At 45.3% G+C, this 26,943-nt stretch overlaps 1 protein-coding gene across 1 annotated transcript in view; it reads right to left on the bottom strand.

The window, feature by feature from the left end:
* The window catches only part of CAGE1 (cancer antigen 1), a 78,946-nt gene that overhangs the window by 48,549 nt on the left and 3,454 nt on the right, over nucleotides 1-26,943 (bottom strand). Inside the window, exons 4-6 of the mRNA XM_070403444.1 lie at nucleotides 19,302-20,360; nucleotides 16,770-16,907; nucleotides 12,638-12,748 (exon numbers count right to left, since the gene is read on the bottom strand). Coding sequence (XP_070259545.1) covers nucleotides 12,638-12,748; nucleotides 16,770-16,907; nucleotides 19,302-20,360 — 1,308 coding nt within the window. The remainder of the gene's footprint in view (nucleotides 1-12,637; nucleotides 12,749-16,769; nucleotides 16,908-19,301; nucleotides 20,361-26,943) is intronic.

The raw sequence follows: 26,943 nt of genomic DNA, 5'->3' as shown, positions 1-26,943 counted from the left end.
TACAAATGTGAAATTATATTTTTATATGGTAAAGACAGTACATAGTAAATGTTAAACTCACGTCAATAACCTGATCTTGAAATGCTTTTTCATTAGCAATTAACTCTCTAAAAGTTGCAATTCTTTCTTTATGTTTCTGTAGCTAAGAAAAAAAGCATTTTGTATTTCAGAGAATGAGAAGAAATAAAACTATATTCTATAACATCTATATATATAAAAGGCTAAGCGACCAGCCAACTGGATGACTGGCCGACTGGCTGATAGAAAAGACATGCACTGACCACCAGGGGACAGATGCTCAATGCAGGAGCTGCTGAGCAACAGCAACTTTGCAGAGTGCCCTCTCGCACTCTGGGACCCCCTTAAGGGATGTCGGAGAGCCAGTTTTGGCCTGATCTCCGCAGACCAGGCCGAGGGACCCCCACCTGCTGGAGGGAACCCACTCACTCTGCAGATGCCCTTCGAGCCGAGGCACCACCCCAGGTGCAGCCGGCTGGGGGGGGGACCATAGGAGGCTGGATCCAGGGCGTGTCCGGCCCATCTCGCCCAATCCCACCCCACCTTCTAATTAATTTCCTTTCAATGTGCACAAATCTGTGCACTGGGCCTCAAGTCTATACCAATAAAAATGTAATATGCTAATTAGACCAGGAGACCTTCTGGAGACCTCTCGGACATCCTTACGGACAAAGCTGGGGGCTTGGCCAGCCTGTAAACCAGCCCCTGCAAATGGCCCTCAGCCCCTTGCCCAGGCTGGCCACACCCCCAGCAGGAACCCTCAGCCCGATGGGGGCGTGGCCAGCCTGCAAACGAACCTCAGCCTCTCACCCAGGCTGACTATGCCCCCCAGTGAGAACCCTCACTCTGATGGGGGTGTAGCCAGCCTGAAAACAGTGCTCAGCCCCTTGCCCAGGCAGGCCACACCCCCCAGCAGGGACCCTCACCCTGATGGGGGCATGGCCAACTTGCAAACGGCTATCAGCCTCTCGCCTAGGCTGGCCACACCCCATAGTGGGGACCCCCAACCTGATGGGGGCATGGCCAGCCTGCATACCGCCCCAACCCCTCATCAAGGCTGGCACTGCCCCCGGTGGGGACTCCCATCCTGGTGGGGGCGTGGCCAGCCTGCAAACCGCCACAGGTCTCTCACCCAGGCCAGCCCCACCCCCCAAGGGGACCCCCACCCTGATCCAGGACCCCTTTCAGGGCAGACCAGCTGGCCCCCATCCATGCACCAGGCCTCTATCTATACTAATAAAAGGGTAAAATGCTAATTAGACTGGGAGACCTTCTGGGAGACCTTCCGGATGTCCTCTGGACAAAACCATGGTGGTGGGGCTGAGGCAGAAGCAGTTAGGGGCAATCAGGCCAGGAGTGAAGGGCAGTTGGGGGTGATCAGGCCGGCGGGGGGGGGGGGGGCAGTTAGGGGCAAGCAGATTGGCGGGGGGGGGCGGGGGGGGAGCTGGGGGAAATCAGGCTGGCAGGGTGGGGGCAGTTGGGGGAAATCAGGCTGGCAGGGTGGGGGCAGTTGGGGGCGAGCAGGCCAGCAGGGGGACAGTTGGGGGCAACCAGGCCGGCAGGGGGGTAATTGGGGGTGAGCAGGCTGGTGGTGGGGACAGTTGGGGGCGAGCAGGCCAGCAGGCAGAATAGTTAGGGATGAACAGGCAGGCAGGCAGGTGAGCGGTTAGGAACCAGAGGTCCCAGATTGTGAGAGGGTGCAGGCCGGGCTGAGGGACTACCCCTGTGCACAAATTTCATGCACCAGGCCACTAGTCCTATATAATAAAACTCTAATATGCAAATCGACTGAATGACAGAATGACCAGTGGAATGACTGGTTGCTATGATGTTCACTGACCACCAGGGGGCAGATGCTCAATGCAGGAGCAGCCCCCTAGTGGTCAGTGCGCTCCCACAGAGGGAGCACGCTGCTTAGCCAGAAGCTGGGCTCATGGCTGGTGAGTGCAGCAGTGGTGGTAAGGAGCAGTGTGCAGGCGGGTGGTAAGGAGCGAGGGGTCCCAGACTGCGATAGGGATGTCAGTCTGGAGAGGGATGTCTGGGACCCCTCAGGGGATCAGGCCTAAGCCGGCAGGCAGACATCCCTTGAGAGGTTCTGGACTGTGAGAGAGCACAGGCGAGGCTGAGGGACCCCTCTCCAGTGCATGAATTTCATGCACCAGGCCTCTAGTTTATAATAAAATCATAAAACCATGTACAGTCTAATCCCTGGTCTCGAAAAGATAGTTTTTACAGCTCTTGTTCAGAAAGGAGTTCACACAGCAGGCCTGAGGCTGCTGTCTTTAGAAGGGCCTGCTAGCCAGGCTGCCCCTGACTGTACCTAGGAACTTGGATTTTGGGAGGGTTTCCATCATTCCCTGATATGAATGGCTCATTGTGCCTAACAAAGAATGTGGTTTATGCTGAATAAGTCTTTCCATCTGAAGGGTCTGTAATTTTGGTAAGTTCTAGGCAGAAGTGCCTATGGGAAGAGCCTCCAGTAAAAACACTGGGCATTCAAGTCTCAAATGAGCTTTCCTTGTAGACAAGATTTCACATGTGTTGTCACACCTCACTGCTGGGGGAATGAAGCACATCCTGTGAGGCTCCATGTGGAAAGGACTCATGAAAGCCATCTGGTTTCTTCTGGACTTTGCCCTATGTGCCTTTGTACTTTGCTGATTTTGCTCTGTATCCTCTCACTGTACTGAAACCTGTGAGTATACTGTATGCTGAGGCCCTTGAGTCCTAGTGAATCACCAAACCTAAAGATGGGTTTGGGATCTCCAGGGAGCTTAACCTAATATTCCATTGTTTTTTACAGTTAGGCTATTAAAATTCTTCTTTAAAGAAAAAAAATGACCAATTTTTTCTAGATGCAATTTATAATAATTTCTTATTTGCTTTTTTGTTCCTTCAGTATAACAACAATGAATCTTAATATTTAAACTTCTCCAAATATAAGTGAAGTAAAATGTGCTACACAGAATACTTTTTTATGAACAATTTCCAATATTTAAAAAAAAAAAATAGAGCCCTAGCTGGTTTGTCTCAGTGGATAGAGCGTTGGCCCGCAGACTGAAGGGTCCCATGTTCGATTCCGGTCAAGGGCACATGCCTGGGTTGTGGGCTTGATCCCCAGTGGGGGCCATGCAGGAGGCAGCCAATCAATGATTCTCTCTCATCATTGATGTTTCTATCTCTCTTCCTCTCCCTTCCTATCTAAAATCAATAAAAAATATATTTTAAAAAAATAGAGAAAATCTTTAACGAACCATTATGTAGCTATCATCCAGCTGCAACTACTTGTAACTAATGGCCAATCTTGTATCATTAATATTCCCAACCACTTCCTTCCCTCTCCATCCCCCTTCACTGAATCAAATCACAGACATCATATAATCTCACCTGCCAATATTTCAGGAATTTTACAGAAATTTACCAAAAGAACATAAATATATGAAATTGTATTTTGTACCATCCTGCTCCTACCCTCAACTGGGCTTATTTTTGAAGGCTGCTCTAAGAAGTGAAAGCCAGCCCTAACCAGTTTGGCTCAATGGATAGAGCGTCAGCCTGCGGACTGAAAGGTCCCAGGTTCGATTCCGGTCAAGGGCATGTACACTGGTTGTGGGCACATCCCCAGTAGGGGGTGTGCAGGAGGCAGCTGATCGATGTTTCTCTCTCATCGATGTTTCTAACTCTCTATCCCTCTCCCTTCCTCTCTCTGCAAAAAATCAATAAAATATATTAAAAAAAAAGAAGTGGAGGCCAACCCAACCAGTGTGGCTCAGTGGTTGAGTGTCAACCTAGGAACCAGGAACTCACAGGTAGGAACCAAGAAGTCAAAGGTCAGGGCACATGCCCAGGTTTCTGGCTCAATCCCCAGTGGGGGGGTGTGCAGGAGGCAGCTGATTAGTGATTCTCTCTCATCATTGGTGTTTCTACCTCCCTCTCCCTCTGCCTTCCTCTCTGAAATCAATAAAAATATATTTAAAAAAGTGGAGGCCAGTAATTTCTGTGCATGTTTGTTTATTTCTTGATTCTTTTCTCTACATGTTAGTTAGCAATCCAGGAGACTGAGTCCCCAGAATACCTTCAACAAATTCTCTATCCGCTTCAGTTCAGAGAAGTAATTTCCTAATAGGACAGGACTAAATTTATTATGATGACCCAAGATCCAAGATTTGAATGTGTTTTTATTCGTTGAGCCAGACAGATCTGTCACTTTTGAATTCCTCTCAGATTAAAAACTGCACAAGTTAAAATTTTGTTATCACATTCTCTATATAACTTACTCTCTTAATTTTATTTTTCAACTAGTAGCCCGGTGCACAAAATTCATGCACATTAAAAGGGAATTAATTGCCCTAACCAGTTTGGCTCAGTGGATAGAGCACTGGCCTGCGGATTCAAGGGTCCCAGGTTCGATTCTGGTCAAGGGCATGTACCTTGGTTGCGGGCACATCTCCAGTGGGGAGTGTGCAGGAGGCAGCTGATTGATGTTTCTCTCTCATTGATGTTTCTAACTCTCTATCCCTCTCTGTAAAAAATCAATAAAATATATTTTTTTTTTAAAAAAGGGAATTAATAAGCAGAGATATTTTAATATTGCTATTTGCCCTTTCTCTATAATAGAAGTGTGAGAGATGAAAGGAAACTAGTAAAATGTATTTGAAAATCATATATAAATTTATTAATAAATAAACAGTAACAAAAGGATATAACAACAGAGGCGTGATATAAAAATGACAAAAACAATGTATGAAAACAAAAACATGATACAAAAACAACAAAAACATGATATAAAAACAACAGTGATGCAAACAATGACTGATAAAGTGATTAAACTTATTTTTATTTTATTTTTTTCATTTAAAAAAATTTTTTTTTATTTTTATTTGTATTTTTTAAATTAAATCTTTATTGTTCAGATTATTACATTTGCTCCTCTTTTCCCCCCCTATAACTCCCCTCCTCTCGGTTCCCGCCCCACCCTCCGCCCTCACTCCCCACCCACTGTCCTCATCCATAGGTGTACGATTATTGTCCAGTTTCTTCCCGCATCTCCCACACCCCTTTCCCCCCCAAGAATAGTCAGTCCATTCCCTTTCTATGTCCCTGATTCTATTGTAATCACTAGTTCATTCTGTACATCATATTATTTACTCACTTGATTCTTAGATTCACTTGTTGATAGATGCATGTTTGTTGTTCATAATTTGTATCTTTACCTTTTTCTTCTTCTTCCTCTTCTTAAAGGATACCTTTCAGCATTTCATATAATACTGGTTTGGTGGTGATGAACTCCTTTAGCTTTTCCTTATCTGTGAAGCTCTTTATCTGACTTTCAATTCTGAATGATAGCTTTGCTGGATAAAGTCATCTTGCTTGTAGGTTCTTGGTATTCATCACTTTGAATATTTCTTGCCATTCCCTTCTGGCCTGCGAAGTTTCTGTTGAGAAATCAGCTGACAGCCGTATGGGTATTCCCTTGTAGGTAACTGAGTCTCTTTCTCTTGCTGCTTTTAAGATTCTCTCTTTGTCTTTTGCTCTTGGCATTTTAATGATGATGTATCTTGGTGTGGTCCTCTTTGGATTCCTTTTGTTTGGGGTTCTCTGTGCTTCCTGGACCTGTAAGTCTATTTCTTTCACCAGGTGGGGGAAGTTTTCTGTCATTATTTCTTCAAATAGGTTTTCAATATCTTGCTCTCTCTCATCTTCTGGCACCCCTATAATTCTGATGTTTGTACGCTTGAAGCTGTCCCAGAGGCTCCTTACACTATCTTCGTATTTTCGGATTCTTTTTTCATTTTGCTTTTCTGGTTGGGTGTTTTTTGCTTCTTCGCATTTCAAATCTTTGACTTGATTCTTGCGCTCCTCTGGTCTGCTGTTGGGTGTCTGTATAATATTCTTTATTTCAGTCAGTGTATGCTTAATTTCTAGTTGGTTCTTTATCACATCGAGGGTCTCATTAGATTTCTTGAGGCTCTTATCAAGTTTATCAGCAGTTTCTAGAAAATTATTGAAAGACCTTAAAAGTGCGTTTTTTAGCTCTATATCCTCCATTTCTGTCATGTTCCTTTGTCTCTGCATTTTTTATGCTTACTTGGTGCACCCCCTTGTGGTCTTTGTGTGCAGTCTTGTTGTAGTTAAGTCTTGACTGTTGTCAGCAATACTGGGGGTGAATTGACCTCCAGGCTAACTGGATATGAGAGTCAGCTGTGTCTGCAGTGGGAGAGCTTCTGTGCTGGATCTCTAGGGCGGTGCTAATCTAGCCTTTGCTTGAGGCTAACCGGCAAATGCCTCTGTGCAGGGCTTGGGCAGGGTGGGTCCCAGGGGATCTACAGGGCGGGTGGAGCGAGCAGTTATGGCTGCTCTCAGTTCCGTCCCCAGCGGCTCTGCAACCGCTGCAAACCTTGGAGAGAAAGCTGCCTTCCCACTTCTCCCGTTTGAGTCTGGGTCCCTAGAGACTCGCCGGGATCTGGAGCTCAGAGTCTGAAACTCCCTCCTGATTGAAAACAACAACCGCAACCTCCACCGCCGGCCTGCTCCACATGCACTCCGCACCTTAGTATTTCACTTCAGCACTGCGCCTCCTCTGAGTCTCGGTATGGTTTCCTCTTTCCTCCTAGTTGTAGAACTTCCACTCAGCCAGCCTTCCTGTGGTTCTGGATGATGTCTGTTCCGTTTTTTAGTTGTATTTTTGAAGTGGTTGTTCGAGGCAGCAAACTCCGGTGTTAACCTATGCCGCCATCTTGATTCCTCGGTTAAACTTATTCTAATATCTCCCTGTACACCACATTAAGAGTGAAAACACTTTCAGAGTGCTTGACTAATTTCCCTTGTGATGAAGCACTTAGCACTTTAACTGTAACATCACATACTCTTCAAACTTGAGAGAAAGCAACATATAACTGACCACGTGCAAAAATGGGTTTAGGTAGGAATATGCCTACTCTGTCTAGAGTTTGTCCTTGTGATTTATCAATAGTCATCACAAATGCTGGCATCACGGGAAACCGTCGTTGAATCAATTTAAATGGGAGGCCAGTGTCAGATGGGGACAAATTAATTCTTGGAATCAACAGCCTCTCCCTCTGCAGATCCTGTTAATACTTCAGCTTCGATAATAATAGGTTGTAATCTTTTGATAATAAATCTGGTACCATTACAAAGACCCCATTTACTATTGAGATTTCTCAATAGCATGATGATTGCACCCACTTTCAATTTTAATTTATGACATGGCATTCCCGAAGGAGTAATACTATTAAGAAATTCGATGGGAAAATTTTCCTTTTCAGCATCATCTGTGGAATCAATGGAATCATCACTCAAATATGTGTGAAAATCTCCATTGAGCATGTCCAAATTTTCTTCTCTTAATTTTTGAACATGCTCATTTTTTGGACAAAGAATTGCACGTTTAATATATGTTTAATATTATCTATACCAGTGGTTCTCAACCTTGGCTGCACATTAGAATCATCTGGGAATCTTTTTAAAATCCTGATTCCTGGGCCCCATCCTCTGGAAATTGTTTCTTTGTTATGGGGTGGGGCCACAACATTAGTAACAAAAAAACAGAATTAAAACTTTATTGTGGGGAGCCACTACAGTGTTTTGGACAGGTTCAAGCTTTGGACTGATTAGAGGGCACAGTCCTCTCATTGCCACATGCCAGTCCCAGCTTGGAGGGCAGGGCCCTCCCAGCACAATTATAGCCACCAGCTGTAGTTGTAAGCTTGAACCTATGGTTTGAACATGTGGCCCCACGTGCCTGAGTGATGTAGGCTTGATAGAGTTCAGGTGCATGTAGTTGAATAGGATTGAAATCCAGGAGAATGTTGTTAACATCTTGGTCAAGCCCTTACTTTGCCTTGTAGCATCTGCTATAAAATAAAGGCATGGCTGTGGGCATGGTTGCTCTCTCTCAGAGAAGCAGTGTCCCACCGAGACCTGGCTTTCATTTTCTTGTCTGTCTTTTCTAAGCCTTTCAGCCGCCCCACTCAGGTTCACCCCTGGCTGTGCTGGCGTGCAGCACACTTTAGAAAGATCTGCCTCCAAGCTCCCAGGGTGGGTTCCTGCCTCAAACCCCGCCCTTACAGGAAACAGTTCTGGGAAACAGCTTGGGGGAGGGCATAGCCGCTCCCAGACAACCCTTGCAGGACTGACTTCCTTCCGCTTAGTTGTGGCAGTTCTTCTGGATGTGATGAACACTACCCATGGTTTTTATATAAGTAGACTAGAGGCCCGGTGCACAAAAATTTGTGCACTCAGGGGTCCCTCATCCCAGCCTGTGCCCTCTCGCAGTCTGGGACCCCTCGGGGGATGTCCACCTGCTGGCTTAGGTCTGCTCCCTGGGGGATTGTGCCTAAGCTGGCAGTGATACATCCCTTGGGGGATGTACACTTGCCAGAGGGCCGAATCTGCAGTTGAACATCCATAGAGCTGCTGAGGAGGCAGGAGAGGCTCCCACCATCGCCGCTGTGATGCCGTCAGCCTGGCTTGTGGCTGAGCAGAGCTCCCCCTGTGGGAGTGCACTGACTACCAGGGGGCAGCTCCTGCATTGAGCATCTACCCCCTGGTGGTCAGTGTGTGTCATAGTGACCAGTCATTCCCAGTCGTTCTGCTGTTAGGGTCAATTTGCACATTACCGCCCTAACGGATTTGGCTCAGTGGATAGAGCGTCGGCCTGCGGACTGAAGGGTCCCAGGTTCGATTCTTGTCAAGGGCATGTACTCTGGTTGCGTACACATCCCCAGTAGGGGGTGTGCAGGAGGCAGCTGATCGAAGTTTCGCTCTCATCGATGTTTCTAACTCTGTATCCCTCTCCCTTCCTCTCTGTAAAAAATCAATAAAATATATTTGGAAAAAAAATTGCATGTGCACATTACCCCTTTTTTATATAGGATAGAAGCCTGGTGCACGGGTGGGAGCCAGCTGGTTCGCCCTGAAGTGTGTCCCAGATCAGGGTGGGCAGGGGACCCCCAGCTCCCTACGATCGCCCACGCTGCCCCTGCTCACGATCGCTGGCTCTGCCCATGGTCAGGCCTAACACCTCTGGCCAAGGCATTAGGCCTGGGCAAGGGACCCCCAGCACCCCACCATTGCCAACTCGGCCCCTGATCCCTGTGATTGACGGCTCCGCCCTAATGCCTCTCACCCAGGCATTAGGCCTGGGCAGGGGACCCACAGCTCTCCAAGGGACCTCCTGCTCCACCCCTTCCCAGGCCTAACGCCTGTGGCCAAGGCATTAGGCCTGGGCAGGGGACCCCAAGCTCCCACCATCAGCGACTCTGCCCCTGCTCCCCATGATCGCTGGCACTGTCCCTGCCCAGGCCTAATGCCTCTGGCTGAGGCGTTAGGCCTGGGCAGGGAACCCGCCCAGCTACAGCTGCCCTGTGATCGCTGGCACCGCCCCTGCCCAGCCTAACGCCTCTGGCTAAGGCATTAGGCCCGGGCAGGGGCGACCCACAGCTGCAGCCGCCCCTGTCCGGGACTATTGCCTCTGGCCGAGGCATTAGGCCTGGGCAGGGGACCCCCCCCAGCTGCAGCCACCCCGCGCTACAGCCGCCCTGCGATCGCGCAGCTCCCATCGCTGGCTCCACCCCTACTTCCCACTATCACTGGCCAGTGCCTGATCATGGCTGGGGGGCAGGGCAAAGGCGCCTTTGCCCTGCCCCCTGGCTCTTAGCTCCCCTCTGGGTTTCCAATCACTGTCAGTGGCAGGGAGCTTCTTCCGTGCTTTCCTTTCGCCTCCCTGCATTTTGCCTACATATGCAAATCAACCACCATCTTTGTTGGCGGTTAACCACCATCTTTGCTGCTGATTAATTTGCATATCTCGCTAATTAGCCAATGGGAAGGGTAGTGGTCATACGCTAATTACCATGTTTCTCTTTTATTAGATTAGACTAGAGGCCCGGTGCACAAAAATGTGTGCACTCGGGGGGGGGGGGGCGTCCCTCAGCCCAGCCTGTGCCCTCTCGCAGTCTGGGACCCCTCAGGAGATAACAACCTGCTGGCTTAGGCCTGCTCCTGGGTGGCAGAGGGCAGGCCCAATCCCTAGGTGCAGCCCCTGGTCGGGCTCAGAGCAGAGCTGATTGGGGAGTTGGGGCGCCACCCCGTCATGCACAGAGCAGGGCGAATTGGGAGGTTGCGATGCCACCCTCAGTCACGCTCAGGGTGGGGCCGATTGGGGGGTTGGGGCACCGCCCCCTGTCACACTCAAGGCAGGGTCGATGGGGAGGTTGCTGCGCCAACCCCTGTCACGCACAGAGCAGGGACCATCAGGGAGGTTGGGGCTCCGTACCCTGTCATGCACAGAGCAGGGACCATCAGGGGATTGGGGAGCTCCCCCATGTCATGCACAGAGCAGGGCCGATCAGGGGGTTGAGGAGCTCCCCCCTGTCACGCACAGAGCAGGGCCCATCAGGGGGTTGGAGAGCTCCCCCCTGTCATGCAGAGTAGGGCTGATAGGGGAGTTAGGGCACCGCCCCCTGTCACACACAGAGCAGAGCCGATCAGGGGGTTGGGGCGCAGCCACTGTCACATTCAGGGCAGGGCCGATGGGGAGGTTATGGCTCTACCCTGTCACACACAGAGCAGGGCCCGAGGGGAGGGGGATTGGGGCGCCACTCTCTATCACCCACAGAGCAGGGCTGATCAGGGGGTTGGGGCGCAGCCACTGTCACACTCAGGGCAGGGCCAATGGGGAGGTTATGGCTCTACCCTGTCACACAGAGCAGGGCCTGTGGGGGTTGGGGGGTGGGATGCCGCACCCTGTCACACACAGAGCAGGGCCGATCAGGGGGTTGGGACGCTGCACCGTCACACACAGAGCCGCAGGGCGATCAGGGGGTTGGGGAGCTCCCCCCTATCAGGCACAGAGCAGGGCTGATCAGGGGGTTGGGGCATCTTCCCCTGTCACAAACAGAGCAGGGCGGATAGGGAGGTTGTGGCCCCGCCCCCTGTCACACACAGAGCTGCAGGGCGATCAGGGGTTTTGGGCGCTGCCCCTTGTCACGCTGATCTGGTGCCAGGAGACCTGGCGGCTCCACTGATCCTGGTGCTGGGAGGCATATTACCCTTTTACTATATAGGATAGAGGCCTGGGGGCCGGCTGGTTTGCCCTGAAGGGTGTCCTGGATTAGGGTGGGGTCCCCACTGGGGTGCCTGGCCAGCCTGGATGAGGGGATGTTGGCTGTTTGCAGCTGGTCACATACCCTTCAGGGTGGGGGTCCCCACTGGGGTGCCTGGCCAGTATGGGTGAGGGGCTGAGGGCTGCTTTCAGGCTAGCGGTTGTTGACTGAAGCTCCCAACTGCTCCTTTTTTTTCTCTTTTTTTTATTTTATTCTGGGCCAGCTTTAGCTCTGGCTCTAGCTCTGAGGCTTCTGCTGCTGAAAACAGGTATCTGGTTTGTTTGCGTTCTATAATCGAAACAATGTATAACTCCAGCTCTGAGATCCCAGTTGGCTGAAAGCTGGTTTCTGGGGTTTTGTTTAGCTTCTATATTTGTTAGAATGTTTCAAACTGCCAGCTCAGAGGCCGGCAAGTCAGGCAGGGAACGTTGGAGTCCTCCTTCACTGAAGCAAGCAAGCCTCATGTTCGCTTCCAGCTGCCTGGCTGCCGGCCACCATCTTGGCTGACAGTTAATTTGCATAAGGATATGTTGATTAGCCAACGGGAAGGGTAGCGGTCGTACGCTAATTACCATGTTTCTCTTTTATTAGTGTAGATGTTAGTAGCACTACACCAAGAAAAGAATAATTGAAGAAGTTTCAGGAACTTCTTCCTTTACCCTTATCCCACATGAGAAATAAAATTATTGGTTTCAGTTTATACATTATTTCGAGTGATAAAGTTTGAAATCACTACAGAAATTTCAAAATACACTATTTTCCAGGACTTAGTAATGCCATGTAAAAGAGGAAATAATCATACCACTTTTTTTGGCAGATGAATGAGACTGTCTAATAGAGACTTATATCATAAAACAAGTTATATATCAAACAATATAGCTCCTTAGTAAGGGCCATAGTAAAGCTAATCTTGTCCACAAAAACATTCATAAAACATATCCAAATTTTTAGAAATTCATTTCTATTTTATGCTACGTTTTACTTTGACTGTTTTTTCACTAAAAATGGTATAATTTTTATTATTTTTTAAATCCTCACACAAGGATATATTTTTATTGATTTTAGAGAGAGAGAGAGAGAGAGAGATGAGAGAGGAACATTGATCAACTGTCTCCTGCATATACACAGACCTGGGATCAAACCCACAACTAGAATATGTGCTGTGACCAAGAATTGAACTTGTAACCTTTTTGGTGTAGGGGACAATGTTCCAACCAACTGAGTCACCTGGTCAGGGCTATTATTAGTATTATTTTAAATTTTATTGACTGATTTTAGAGAGAGGAGGGAGGGAGAGGGAGAGAGTGAAGTAGAGAAAGATAGGAAAAGAGAATGATTTGTTGCTTCACTATTGATACATTCATTGGTTGATCTTGTATGTGCCCTGACTGGGTATCAAACCTGCAACCTTGGTGTATTGGAACAACACTCTAACCAATTGAGCTACCTAGCCAGGGTGATATAATTTTTAGAATAAAGAATATATACAGTACCTCTTCATCTAAATTTTTCTTTTTAAGATGAAAGTTCTTCAATTTTTGCAGCATTGTATCACTAACTTTCTCACTCTCTTTGAAATGTTCAGCATCAGTATTGCTGATATCCTAAAGACAACAGTTTGAGAAGCTAGATTAATATTTTTTTTCAGTAAAGCTAGAAGAAGGAAGGAAAAAACACAATGAAACAAATCTCCCTCCCCAAATAAGTGACCAAACCAAAGGAGGTAAAATGATATTGAACTTGATTTTTTTAACTCAATTCTTTAATTACTCATAAGATATTCAATAAAGAGTTAGTGTAGAAAGAGTTCATATAGATTTACACTCATACATAGATTGCTATTAGGACAGATTTATATAATCATTGGGATATTAATATTCATCTTCTTCTACACTAATAAAAGATAAACATGGTAATTAGCGTACAACCCTACCCTTCCCATTGGCTAATCAGAATGTCCTTATGCAAATTAACTGTCAGCCAAGATGGCGGCCGGCAGCCATGCACTGAAGCGAACAGGGAGGCTTGTTTGCTCCAGTGACTGCAGACTCCAACGTTCCCCGCCTGACTTGCCGGCCTCTCAGCTGCAACTCTAAGCAACTATGTTGCAAATATAGAAGCTAAACAAAACCCCAGAAACCTGCTTTATTCAGCCGGGCTTCAGCCAGCCGGACCGCAACATTGTAACAAATACAGAAGGTAAAGGCCAGAAACCTGATTTCAGCAGCGAGGCCTCAGAGCTAAAGCTGGCCCAGAATAAAAAAGAAAAAGAAAAAAAGGGGCGGTTGGGAGCTTCAGTCACCCACCAGCCTGAAAACGGCCCTCAGCCCCTTAGCCAGACTGGCCAGGCACCCCATTGGGGACCCCCACCCTGAAGGGTGTGTGACCAGATGCAAACAGACATCAGCCCCTCACCCAGACTGGCCAGGCACCCCAATAGGGACCCCCACCCTGATCCAGGACACCCTTCAGGGCAAACCAGCCGGCCCCCACCCGTGCACCAGGCCTCTATCCTATATAGTAAAGGGGTAATATGCCTCCCAGCACTGGGATCAGAGGAGCCGCTAGGCCTCCCGGCACCAGGATCAGTGTGACAGGGGGCAGCGCCCAAACCCCCTGATCGCCCTGCGGCTCTGTGTGTGACAGGTGGCGGGGCCACAACCTCCCTATCTGCCCTGCTCTGTTCGTGACAGGGGAAGGCGCCCCAACCCCCTGATCAGCCCTGCTCTGTGCCTGATAGGGGGGTGCTCCCCAACCCCCTGATCGCCCTGCGGCTCTGTGTTTGACAGGGTATGGCGCCCCAAACCCCTCCCCCCCCCCCCCGACGGGCCCTGCTCTGTGTGTGACAGGGTAGAGCCATACCCTCTTCATTGGCCCTGTCCTGATTGTGACAGTGGCGGTGCCCCAACCCCCTGATCGGCCCTGCTCTGTGGGTGATAGACGGTGGTGCCCCAACCCCCCTCCACGGGCCTTGCTCTGTGTGTGACAGGGTAGAGCCATAATCTCCCCATTGGCCCTGCCCTGAGTGTGACAGGGTGCAGTGCCCCAACCCCCTGATCGGCCCTGCTCTGTGCGTGACAGGGGGGAGCTCCCCAACCCCCTGATTGACCCTGCTCTGTGAGTGACAGGGTACAGAGCCCCAACCCCCCTGATGGGCCCTGCTCTGTGAGTGACAGGGGGCAGCGCCCCAACCCTCTGATCGGCCCTGCTCTGTGTGTGTGACAGGGGGTGGCACTGCAACCTCCCCATTGACCCTGCCTTGAGTGTGACAGGGGGCGGTGCCCCAACCCCCCAATCGGTCCCACCCTGAGCGTGACTGAGGGTGGCATCGCAACCTCCAGATCCGCCCTGCTCTGTGCATGACAGGGGGCGGCGCCCCAACTCTCCAATCGGCCCTGCTCTGAGCCCGACCAGGGGCTGCACCTAGGGATTGGGCCTGCCCTCTGCCACCCAGGAGCGGGCCTAAGCCAGCAGGTTGTTATCTCCCAAGGGGTCCCAGACTGAGAGAGGGCATAGGCCAGGCTGGGGGACCCCCCTCCCCCCGCGAGTGCACAAATTTTTGTGCAAAAGGCCTCTAGCTTATAATAATTATACATGCTCATGCATTCATACATATAACCCTCTTAGCCTAGTGAGTTTACAAACCCAAATTTTAGACAAATTTTTGTAACTAAAACCAAAATAATCAGATATCCTCAACAATACTGAACCTCTCCATATTTCCACAGTACCCAGAATGAAGGCACTTGTACCAAAATAACCTAAGGGTCACAAGTGCATGCCTGTGTTCTGCCTGAGTTCTGTCACTTTATCACATGTGAGAGTTTAGACAAGAAACTCAACTATTCTAAACCTTTGTTTGTTTTTCATGTTTTAAAAAAGCCTGATAATACAAAGAATGGTGTAAGAGATAAGCCATGAAAAGCAGGAACAGTACAAGGACAGGTTGGGAAGTCTGCAAATATTTTTTGAGTGTATTAGGAGCTTAACCTGTATTAGGTAAAGGACATACAGCATACCACGTCTCTAATCTTGAAGGGGTATGTCCTATTGGGGTGGGAGATACTGAATAAGCAAATAGTATTTGTATAGCATGGAATGAATCTACTAAAAAGATCTATACTTCATTATTGAGAGGTCTGGTAGAGACGCAGCAGCTAGCAAATTAAGACTGAGAAAGAACAGCAGCCATCAGCGAGATGGGAGAAAACTAAGCAAATACAGTGAGTAAGCAAATGTTTGAAGGGCAAGGTGGGGAGAAAAGGTTTACAGCCAAGGAGAGTCTGTACCACAGTCAAATTCCAATATTTAAAAACAAAACTTTAGATAGATATACTGGTAGTTTGTGGGCCACTACTTTTTGATCTCTAGATAAAATGCTTAGCTTAGTATCTACCCTTAAATAAATGCTAATGTTTAACAATTTAGCTGAAACAAAATAGAAATAAAGCTTGTGTTGGATCAGGAGCATCACAAACCTATGTCATCAAACTTTGGCTCAGATGAATGCACTTAAGATCAAAGAAATCTATAATAATAAAAGCATAATATGCTAATTAGACCAGACAGCCAACTGACCTTCCAGACGTCATTCCAGACATCCTTCTTGACAAAGTCGCGGTGGGGCGGGGGCCGAGGCAGAGGTGGGTAGGGGCGGTCAGGCAGGCAGGCGAGTGGTTAGGGGTGATGAGGCAGGGAGGCAGAGTAGTTAGGGGTGCTCAGGCAGGCAGGCAAGCAGTTAGGGGTGATGAGGCAGGCAGGCAAGCAGTTAGGGGCAATCAGGCAGGCAGGTGAGTAGTTATGGGTGATGAAACAGGCAGGCAGAGTGGTTAGGGGTGATCAGGCAGGCAAGTGAGCGGTTAGAAGCCAGTGGTCCCAGATTGTGAGAGGGATGTCTGAGAGAGTCCCGGATTGCAAGGGTGCAGGCCGGGCTGAGGGACACTCCCCTCCAGCCCTGTGCACGAATTTCGTGCACCGGCCCTCTATTACACAATAATAGAAGGTAAGTGGAAGAAAGAGAGCTAGCTAATTTGAGAAACTATCAAGTGTCACGTCCTTTAATATGTTCTCTCATTAAATGTAGTGCCTGTAAGCTCCCAGGGCAGCAGCAAGTATCATTTCCCCCATTTACCACGAGGAAACTAAGGCTGAGAAAGGTAAAGTTACTTGGCCAAGTCACACAGCCAGCAAGTGGTGAAGCCAGAATTCGAACTCACCTTACACTAACTTCATTTTTCAATCTACTAATGGACACAGTTCCACACTGCCCTCCCCCTGCTCCAAAGCTATATTTTTAGATTGGGTAAATAGCTCATTAATGTGAACAATCACTAATCCCTAGGAGCAGGCTGACCCAGAGTATAAGACTACTGTTCTGAAAGAGCTTTCCTGAAACATGAGAAGTTCTAATGTTACTATACTATAGGCTTGTGGAAATTAGATGTTGACAAAAGATAAACAGAAAGAAGCAGTAGGAGGAAGGAAAAGCTGATTGGTTGGTTAAAGGTCTCTTTCTGTTGTCATTAATTTCTTTCATAACTTAATTCTGTCACTTCACATTGCCTCTTTTGTCTAACCTTGGTATTTTCCTCCCTACCCAATAAAAAATATGCATTAAAAAATTACCTGGCATGTGAGAAGTCTTGCCATCAGAGCCAGAAGATAGTGAATTTTGAAAGGCGGCTGAGAAGTCGTTTTCACATCTGGGGGATTTGGGCTCTCTTCTTTACAAGGTGAGCAATTAGACTGCATCATCTTCGCATCCTATGTGTGCACAATTCAGATTTGTCACAATAAAGACAAAGAACCTGGATTACTTTAAAAGTAAAATGCTGAATAAAACACCACTCCTAAAACCTCTAAATGGCAGTTCTCAAACATTTTTATTTTCAGGACCCCTTAAATAGTCTTAAAAATTACTAAGGATCTCAAAAACATTTTGTTTATGTAAGTTATATCTATCAATATTTACCATATTAGAAATTAAAGGCGAGACATTTAAAAATATTTCTTTTAAATAACAATAAATCTATTGTGTCAATATAAATAACAATTTCTTTTTAATTACCACATTTTCTAAAACAAAAATTAGTGAAAAGATTGGGTCTGGCCCTACACGGTTTGGCTCAGTGGATAGAGCATCCGCCTGCAGACTGAAGGGTCCTAGGTTTGATTACGGTCAAGGGCATGTACCTTGGTTGCAGGCATATCCCCAGTAGGGGAGTGTGCAGGAGGCAGCTGATTGATGTTTCTCTCTCATCGATGTTTCTAACTCTCTATCCCTCTCCCTTCCTCTCTGTAAAAAATCAATAAAAATATATTTAAAAAAACGATTGGGTCTGTTGCATTTTTTTTGAATACTTTTAATGCTGGCTTAGTAGAAGGCAGCTGAATTCTTATATTTGCGTCACACATTGTGTCAGCCATGGAAACAATTACATCACATGTCATTTAGTTTCTGGAAATCTCCACAGTATACTTATGAAGGAATGAGAGTGAACAAGGCAATCACATCTTTGAAATAGTACTATGAAAATATTTTTGACCTCACAGATACACCCAGACTACACTTTGAGAAAATGGACATAGAATTAATAAAAAGAAATTGATCAGTCAAGATAAAACAAAAAAGTTTACTGTTTTTAAAAAGAAAGCTCAAGGGGAAAAAATCATATGCTGTGATACACTTCTGTACAGTTACACTAATTCATTCAGAGTTTACCAATTTAAAATTTGTCATGATTTGATTAGCAGCTAAACTTAAGGTCATTTTTGCTTAGGTTAGTGGTTCTCAAAGTGTGATCCCTGGACCAGCAGCATCAGTAAGACCTAAGATCTCATTATAAATGCACACTCTCAGGCCCCACCACACACCCACTGAATTAGAAACTTTGGAGTGGGCCCCAACAATCTGCATTTTCACAGCTGATGTTGATGAATGTTAAAGTTTAAGAACCACTGGCTTAGATGATTCTTACTTCTTTCTGAAGAAAAGATCATAGAGAAAATTTTTTAAACAGAGAAAATGTCTTCCTAAGAATCATTTAAAATATAGAATTATTTACTTGCAAACACTATGTAATGTCCACTCAGGACATCTTCAAGGCAACATATCAGCTCAGTTTAAGTTATTATAACAAAAATAAAAATATACATTTTTCTCATTCAGATCAGCCTTCTTTCCAAGTAGTCAGAGTTAATAAGATCGTATTATAAATATTTTAAGGTAGCCCTACGAAACTGAAATAGTTGCTATGTCTTATGAAATTATCACTTCCAGGACATGCTTCCAGGTTCCTGACTGTCAAAAAAGCCATTCGAATAGCAAAGAATACCAAAGTACAGCCCCTCCAAAAAATATTGATGTGAGGCTCCCATGCTGTTTTTAACTGATGCTAACTGAACTTACTTTGGTGATCATTTTGCAATGTATACAAATATTGAATCATTATGTTGTACACCTGAACTAATGTTATGTATCAATTATATCTCACTAAAATGTTTATAATTCTACAAAATTAATATGACAAAATATAGGTTTGTTTTAGCATGTAAACTAAATATGCAATTATACTATTTACTTTTATTGTTGAATAGGCAGACATGGTATGAAAAGATTGAGATCCCCATTAGAAAAATCCTTTCTCAAAGAATTTTTCAGCCAGAACCTGTTTGGCTCAGTGGATAGAGCGTCGGCCTGAAGACTGAAAGGTCCCAGGTTCGATTCCGGTCAAGGGCATGTACCTGGGTTGCGGGCACATCCCCAGTAGGAGGTGTGCAGGAGGCAGCTGATCGATGTTTCTCTCTCATCGATGTTTCTAACTCTCTATCTCTCTCCCTTCCTCTCTGTAAAAAAATCAATAAAATATATTTTTTAAAAAAAGAATTTTTCAGATGATTGGTCAGAGGTACCCACAAAAATTCCCACATTCATTTTCATATTTACCAAAATTATAACAAGAGGCCAGAAATGGCTGCTCTTTAATGCGAGTACCCAAGAACCAAAGAAACTTTTCCAAATCTGGTGCATTTTCCATTCTCTCTTTTTTGGTTAGTAATTCTGCAAAAAACAATTTTGTGTCATGCCTTAATATGCATCACCAGACTATTACAAACTCCTGAAATTCTGCCTTAGAGATTTTGAATTTGTGACAATACCTTTGTGATATCTGACTTCATTAATGCCTCCAAGTGCTCCTTTAACTGAGCTATCTCAAATTTAGGGAAACAATTTTGCTCCTCACTCCTGGCAACCTGCTGCTGAAGTTTTGCATTTTCACTTTTTACTTCGTTGATTTGCTGCTGAAGTTTTGTATTCTTAGCCCTTTCACTTTCAGATATGAATTGCACATTTTTAAATTGAGCTACCAGTTTCTCAAGTCTACATTTCAGTTTCTGTCTTTCTTCCATGTTTTCCTTTTCATGTTTCTGAAATTCTTCCTGTAAAGACAGGAACTCTTGTTCTTGGGACTCTTTTTCCCTTTTCAATAAGTCCAAAGCAGAAGTGGTGGCGTTTTCCAACTCTCCTTTGAGTTGCTGCAGCCTCTCCACCTCTTCTTCTTTCTTGCTTAAGGCTTTGTTCACCTCTGTGTACTGACTAACAATTTTGTTTTTTTCTTGCGTTTCAGTTATATACCTTTCCTGTAGACAAACATAATTTTCCTTGGTCCTCTTAAGCTCTACTTGTAAAGTTTCTTTTTCTTTCCTAGATTCCTGAAGATGTCTTTGGGTGTTAATTAAAATGTCATGCAAATTCTGCAAAGTCTTATCAGTTTCATTCTTCTCTAGCATTACTCTGTATTTGTCTTCAATTAATGCCTCGATATTCTCCTTTAGCTTATTTATGATGCCAACGCACGCTTGCTGCTTGTTAGTCTTCACCTGTAGTTCTTCAACTTTCTTCTCTAAATACACGTTAGTACATTGCAAATTTTGGATCAGAGTTTGCTGCTTTTTGTTAGTATGTTTTAATTTCTGTAAAACTTCATTTAAAGCCATATCCTCTTCCAGAGGTTGTAAGCACTCCAAGTCTTGCTCTGTGTCATGTGTTTTGCAGTCCTCCCAAGATGCTCCACAACTCCAAGACATGCCAGCAGGAGAACGAGTAGACATAATCCCTGGACTTTCCATGTTCTCCACTGTGACTTCCTTTTGGTGACTGACTGCCATCTCAGGAGTGTCCCCAGAATTCTGTATCCCCTTTGAAGAAACTGCAACCTGTAAATTATAGGAAATAAGTGTGAAAGTGTAGGATTACCTTGAACTTTGAAGTCAGAGCTGACCTTGAATTGTAGATCCCAAGTTTGGTTTCCTCAGCTATAAAATAACAACTACAATATCTACTTCCACTAATAATACCTACTTAACAAAATACTTAAGTATTAATTGTTAAGTGTATGTATAGCACCTAACAGCACAGCAGAGCACAAACAATAGGTATATGATAAAAATATGTATCACATTTACTTTTGTAAAAGAAAAATTAAACTTTGATACTCTCACCATTTTCTCTGATGCAAACTTTTCTGGACACATATAACATACTTTCCTTGACTTCACATGAATTAAAACAAATTTATCAATTACCCTATAGTTTGTGAGGCCTCTTTTAAATACTTTTAAAATTCCTCATTAAACATTGCCCCATTGTGATATATGACTCTTGTGAACACCAGAATGCCAGGTGAACATCTTGTGATTTATTTCTGCCTATAATACAGGTGTTTTTCTAGGCGGGGGGGGGGGGGGGGGGGGGGGGTGTGGTGTTAAAAAAGGATAGTAAGTTGTAGTAAAATAACACTGAAATGAATATGACATAAATACCCAGTAAAAGATATCTGCAGGAGTGGGATGCATAACTTTCTAGAATTTAGATCTTGGTCCTCTGTATTTTTATTTAATTTTTAGAGAGAGAGTAGGGGGGAGAGGAGAGAGGGAGGGAGGGAGGGAGGGAGGGAGAGAGAGAGAGAGAGAGACAGACAGACAGACAGACAGACATCCATGTGAGTGAGACATTGATCAGCTGCCTCCTGCAATGCCCTCTACCAGGGATCAAGCTTGCAAATTTTGGTGCACGGGATGACACCCAACCAACTGAGCCACACTGGCCGGGTGGACCTCTGTATTTTAATGTTTCTTCATTGTTCTGGGATAAAGATAACTATCCTTTCTGAAGTCTACAAGGTTCTAATATAGGAGCTCTGCTACCTCTCCATTCTCATCTACTATGTCCCTCTTACTCCCTCCAACCCAACAATCCTGGGCTTCCTTCAGGACCTAATAGGAACAATGCTCCCTGCAGCCACAGTTTTTTTCACGTTAATTCTACATGAAATGCTCTCCCTCACCTGATTACCTAATTAATTCCTACTCATCTTTCAGAGCTCAGCTCAATTCCCACTACATCAGGGAAGCCTTCTCCAAACTCCCTGACCAGGGCAGTAAGATAGCCATCTTACTTTTATTTGCAGGACCAATCATTGCTTCAAGTCTATGTGTACTTTTATATAATATTACATATATTTTATAAACGCTTTATATGTAACTTTTATTCATGATACTTACCATAGCTGAAAATTTACATTTATTTGTGTGATTATTTGATTAATGTCTGTCTCCTCTACTAGGATGTTATTAGATGCCTGAAAGTATTTATTGACTGCATGAGTAAATGCCTAATGCAATGGAAATAGGAAAGAACAATCTTGGGAAGTCCTAAGTAAACAGATTTTTAAAGTGTTATTTTCTAGAAACAAACATGGGGAAATAAAGTCCTCTTTTAAATGCTGCTTCCAAATAAATAAATAAGTAAACTGGTCATACTTGCAAATTAAACATTAAACATAGCTTTTCTCAGCAAACTCACAATGAAAAAAATAATGTTATTCTTTTATTATTTCTACTTGCCCACACCAATTCTTAATTTTTTGTTTGTTCAGAGCATTTTGAATTTATACTATTAGCATCTTCATTGCTCTTAGGATACTACATGCATGGTCAAGATTAATACATCAAAAGATAAGTTAATGCTTTCACTTTTGTAAAAAAATAATGTTTGCTTATCCATAGGAATCTCACATGATAGAAAAATTTTAAGCTTTCCTTGTCAAATAATTAAATATTTCTTGCTCTTTGCAACTTTTTTCTTAATGTAAACTAAGTTCTAGCCAATTTAATTCACCAAATATGAAAGCTTATTATTGTCAAGGCACCATATAGATGCTAAGATGCATAAAAGAAGTAGAACAGAACCTTGATCCTCATAGAGACTATCATTTGGTAGAGCTAAGTTCCAAGTAAGGACTTAACTTTATTAGAAAAATTTGCTTTGACTTGTTCAAGATCTAGGAAGGCATTTTCCCCAGAGAAGTAATGTCCTTTATGCTGATTACCACTTGGAAAAGTCTCAGATAATATACCTTTTTAAAAAAATTGATTTCAGAGAAGAAGGGAGATGGAGAGAGAGATAGAAACATCAATGATGAGAGATAATCATTGATTGGCTGCCTCCTGCATGCCCCACACTGGGGATCGAGCCCACAACCCAGGCATGTGCCCTGACCAGGAATCGAACCCTGACCTCCTGGTTCATAGGTCGACGCTCAACCACTGAGCCACGCTGGCTGGGCTTAGATAATATACTTTAAAAACCAACAACATATCTTTTAATACTCTACAAGCTGTACTGACCATCAAAAATCTACCTCCTGAGACTTCTGTCAAAATGGTGGCATAGGTAAACATGGTGCTCACCTCCTCCCAAAACAACATCAAAATTACAACTAAACTACAGAACAACTATCATTCAGAACCCTCTTAAATTAAGCTGAATGCAAGTTTCACAACTATGAAATTAAAGAAGAAGCTATACGAGACTGGTAGGAAGGACAGAGTTGCAGAATAGGCTAGTCCCAACCCCATGTGTGATGGATAAAAATCAGGAGGAATACCTAGGCTATGAAGATTCTCCTAAGGAGCAAGGGGTCCCAGTCCCACACCAGGCCCCCCACCCCCACCCCAGCCCAGGGTTCTAGTCCCAGGAAGAGAAGTCCCCATAACTTCTGGATGTAAAAACCAGTGGAAATTGAGGCTGAGTGAGGGTCAGGCTGCTAGAGCCCTAGGCAGTTCCTTTGAAAGGGCCCCACACAGAGTTACTTGGACTCACTCCCTCTGAGCTCCAGCACAGGGACAGCAGTTTGAAAGGCACCAGAAACATATGAAAGGGACTGAATTGTTTGGCATCTAGGTGAGATCTGGAGGGGCAACTTCCTCCCAGATAGAAGTACTGGCAGAAGCCATTGTTCCTGCCCTAGCCGGCTGGATAGAGCGTCAGCCTGGGGACTAGATGGTCCCAGGTTCAATTCCAGTCAAGGGCATGTACCTTGGTTGCAGGCACATCCCCAGTAGGAGGTGTGCAGAAGGCAGCTGGTCGATGCTTCTCTCTCATTGATGTTTCTGGCTCTCTATCCCTCTCTCTTCCTCTCTGTAAAAAATCAATGAATATATTAAAAAAAAAAAAAAGCATACACAGCTGTCCTGTGAACCATGGTGTTGTTGTTGTTTATTTTAAAAAAAGAAAAATAAAGAAGTCATTGTTCCTTTGATGAGCCCCTTTTCCCCACAGAGCCAGCAGACAGGTGTCATATCTGAGACTCCATCAACTTGGCTCACACTGTTTGGCCCAACCTGCTGATTCTCTGAGACCTCGCCCCACCCAAGCTATTTCCAGTGGCTTTATCATAGGAATGGCCTGCCTTGGCTCATGCTTCAGATTTTCATAAAATCTCTCAAACAAGCAACATCTGGCCTCAGCAGGTCCCATACCTTTAGTTAAACAGCCCAAGCCCAGCACTAGTAGTAGCCAGCCTTGATTCACAGTATAGCCTCCCCTGGGCAACTCTAAGCCCAGCACAAGAAGTAGCCATCTGCAGATTGCTTTGTAGTTTATACCTAGTGGACCTGGGCAGAACACAGGTAGTGGCTGAACATAGCCTGCACCTTCCAGAAGGCCCCAGAGCCAGCACACCCAGTGGATGGCTTCAGACCACGTCGTAGCACCAGCATACAACAACCTCCATAGGTGAAGCACTCAGGGGTGGACTCAGTGGGTACCAGAGTCTTGCTGAAGTAAGTCATGCTCTATGTGGTAGGTCCCTGCAGTTGATCCTCCAAGGTGGATGGAGGTTGTTGGTCAGTGGTCATGGCCAATCCTTGGAGCAGATTGGTCTGGGTCAATCCCTCCCATTGATGTGTCAACAGCAATCAAAACTCAACTTAAAACATGAGGGTGTAAAGCTCATATGGGGCGGGGGTGGGGTGGTACACCTCAAGTGCCCAGCTGGGGTGATCAGGGAGGCTATGCCACTTGACCCTATAGGAGACCTACTGCATTAGGCCACTCTACCAAGCCTTGGAGACATAGTAGCTCTACCTAATACATAGAAACAAACACAGGGAGGTAACCAAAATGAGGAGACAAAGAAACATGGCCCAAATGAAACAACAGAATAAAACTCCAGAAAAAGAACTAAACAAAATGGAGATAAGCAATCTACTGGATGCAGAGTTCAAAACACTGGTTATAAGGATGCTCAAGGAACTTAAGAGAGGACCTCAACAACATAAAAAAGAACTGGTTAGAAATGAAGGCTATACTAACTGAAATAAAGAATAACTTACAGGGAATCAACAGTAAAATAGATGAAGCTGAGAATCAAATCAGTGACTTGGAATATAAGGAAGCAAAAAATACCCAATCAGAACAGAAAAATAAAGAAAATGGAATCCAAAAAATAAGGCTAGTGTAAGAATCCTCTGGAACAACTTCAAGTGTACCAATGTTCACATCATGGGAGTGCCGGAAGGAAAAGAAAGAGAGCAAGAAATTCAAAACTTATTTGGAAAAAGTAATGACAGTAAACTCCCTTAACTTGGTGAAGGATAGAGACATACAAGTCCAGGAAGTGCAGAGAGTCCCAAACAAGATGAACCCAAAAAGGTCCACACCAGGACACATTATAATTAAAATGCAAAAGATTAACATGTTAAGCCCCATGTCAGTCACCGGTGACTGACACTATTCTTTCTGTCCAGAAGACAAAACAGGCTGGGTGCTTAACATGTTAAAGACAAACAGAGAATCTTAAAAGCAGCAAAAGAAAAGCAGTTAGTTACCTACAAGGGAGCTCCCATATGACTGTCAGCTGATTTCTCAACAGAAACTTTGCAGGTCATAAGGGAGTGAAAGAACTATTCAAAGTAATGAAAAGCAAGGACCTACAACCAAGATTACTTTACTCTGCAAAGCTATCCTATATAATAAAACCCTAATATGCAAATCAACTAAACAGCGCTATGACCTGTGAAATGACCGGTCGCTATGACACGCACTGCCCCAACTGGGGCAGCTCCTGCCCCCTGAGAAGGAGACGACTGGTGGCGGCGATTGGGGGGCAGGGCTGACCAGTGGGCGGCGCCAGGTCGCCAGCCAAGGCAGGTGCTAGAGGGGCCCCCCCGAATGCCCTGCCCGCTGGTTGCCCTACAGATGGCCCTGATCTCCAGCCAGGCCTAGGGACCCTACCCTATATATTGGGAACAGTCTCTTATATTTAAACATTAAAACCTGGCAAGGCCACTCTAACACTGAAAAAACAAGATGCAGTGATGACATGCGCAGCGATGACATGCATGGACTCTGGCTTGCACATTTTGTGGTCAGCCCTGATTCTGACACTTATAACTATGTGACAAAGCCAATTACTTAACTTTTCTCTGCTTCAGTTTTTCCACCCATAAAAGGGGAGAAATGGTACTACTGCCTCAGAAGGATCATGTTATGTACTACTTTTTATAATCAGGGCAAAAAAATGAAACTGCCCATTCAACAGCAAGATGCCTTTCACCTGTATGAAAAGTATAGTCACTGGTGCATGCAGCATCCCAGATTGTGAGAGGGATGTCCTACTGCCAGTTTAGGCCCGAGGGGTCCCAGATTGTAAGAGGATGCAGGCCGGGCTGAGGGATCCCTCTTCCCCCTTGCATGAATTTCATGCATTGGGCCTCTAGTCTATATATATAAAAGCCTAATATGCAAAGTGTCCCCTTGGGAGTTCAACTGACTGGGAGTTCGATTGCTTACTATGATGTGTGCTGACCACCAGGGGGTGGTGTGGAACGAAGGAAGGCCCCAGCCAGCAGCCGGCAGCTAGCAGCCGCTAGGGACCCTACCTGTGCACAAATTTCGTGCAATGGGCTTCTAACAATTTATAATCGAAGATAAAGAGTTTCACAGACAAGAAAAAGCTAAAGGAGTTCATTACCATCAAACCAGTATTATATGAAATGAAGTCTTATTTAACACTTGGGTTGCGGGAAACGAGTTAAGTCGGCTCGCGTGAATTGCGCGTACTCGGCGGGAGCCATCTTAACTCGGTTCATATAGATTTGCGGTGGAGTGCGGGAAACGTGTAAATTCGGGCCGATTGTAACTGCGTATTACCAAATATTTGTTTCAAAGATACCTACCTGCGTATGTGAACCGTTTCATACCCATTTCAATCGAACCCATACTTCAAAAGATATAGGCATTTTAAACTAACTCTGATTTTGCGCGGGAAACCTAAATAATTGCCCGCGCCAGCTTATATTTTGGCGGGAAATTCACCCGACACCAGATTATAAGAAGAAAAAATCTGAACAATAAAATGGCAATAAAAAATAGTCATGGGGGTGTGAAGTACAGCATAGGAAATATAGTCAATAATATCCTAATAACTAGAAGTGGTGCTGGATAGGTGTGGGA

Source organism: Myotis yumanensis, unplaced genomic scaffold (assembly GCF_028538775.1).
Source record: "Myotis yumanensis isolate MYYU_CA2020_CCGP unplaced genomic scaffold, mMyoYum1.0.hap1 SCAF_2, whole genome shotgun sequence".
Classification (NCBI taxonomy): domain Eukaryota; kingdom Metazoa; phylum Chordata; class Mammalia; order Chiroptera; family Vespertilionidae; genus Myotis; species Myotis yumanensis.
This window is presented reverse-complemented; position numbering and strand designations above follow the sequence as displayed.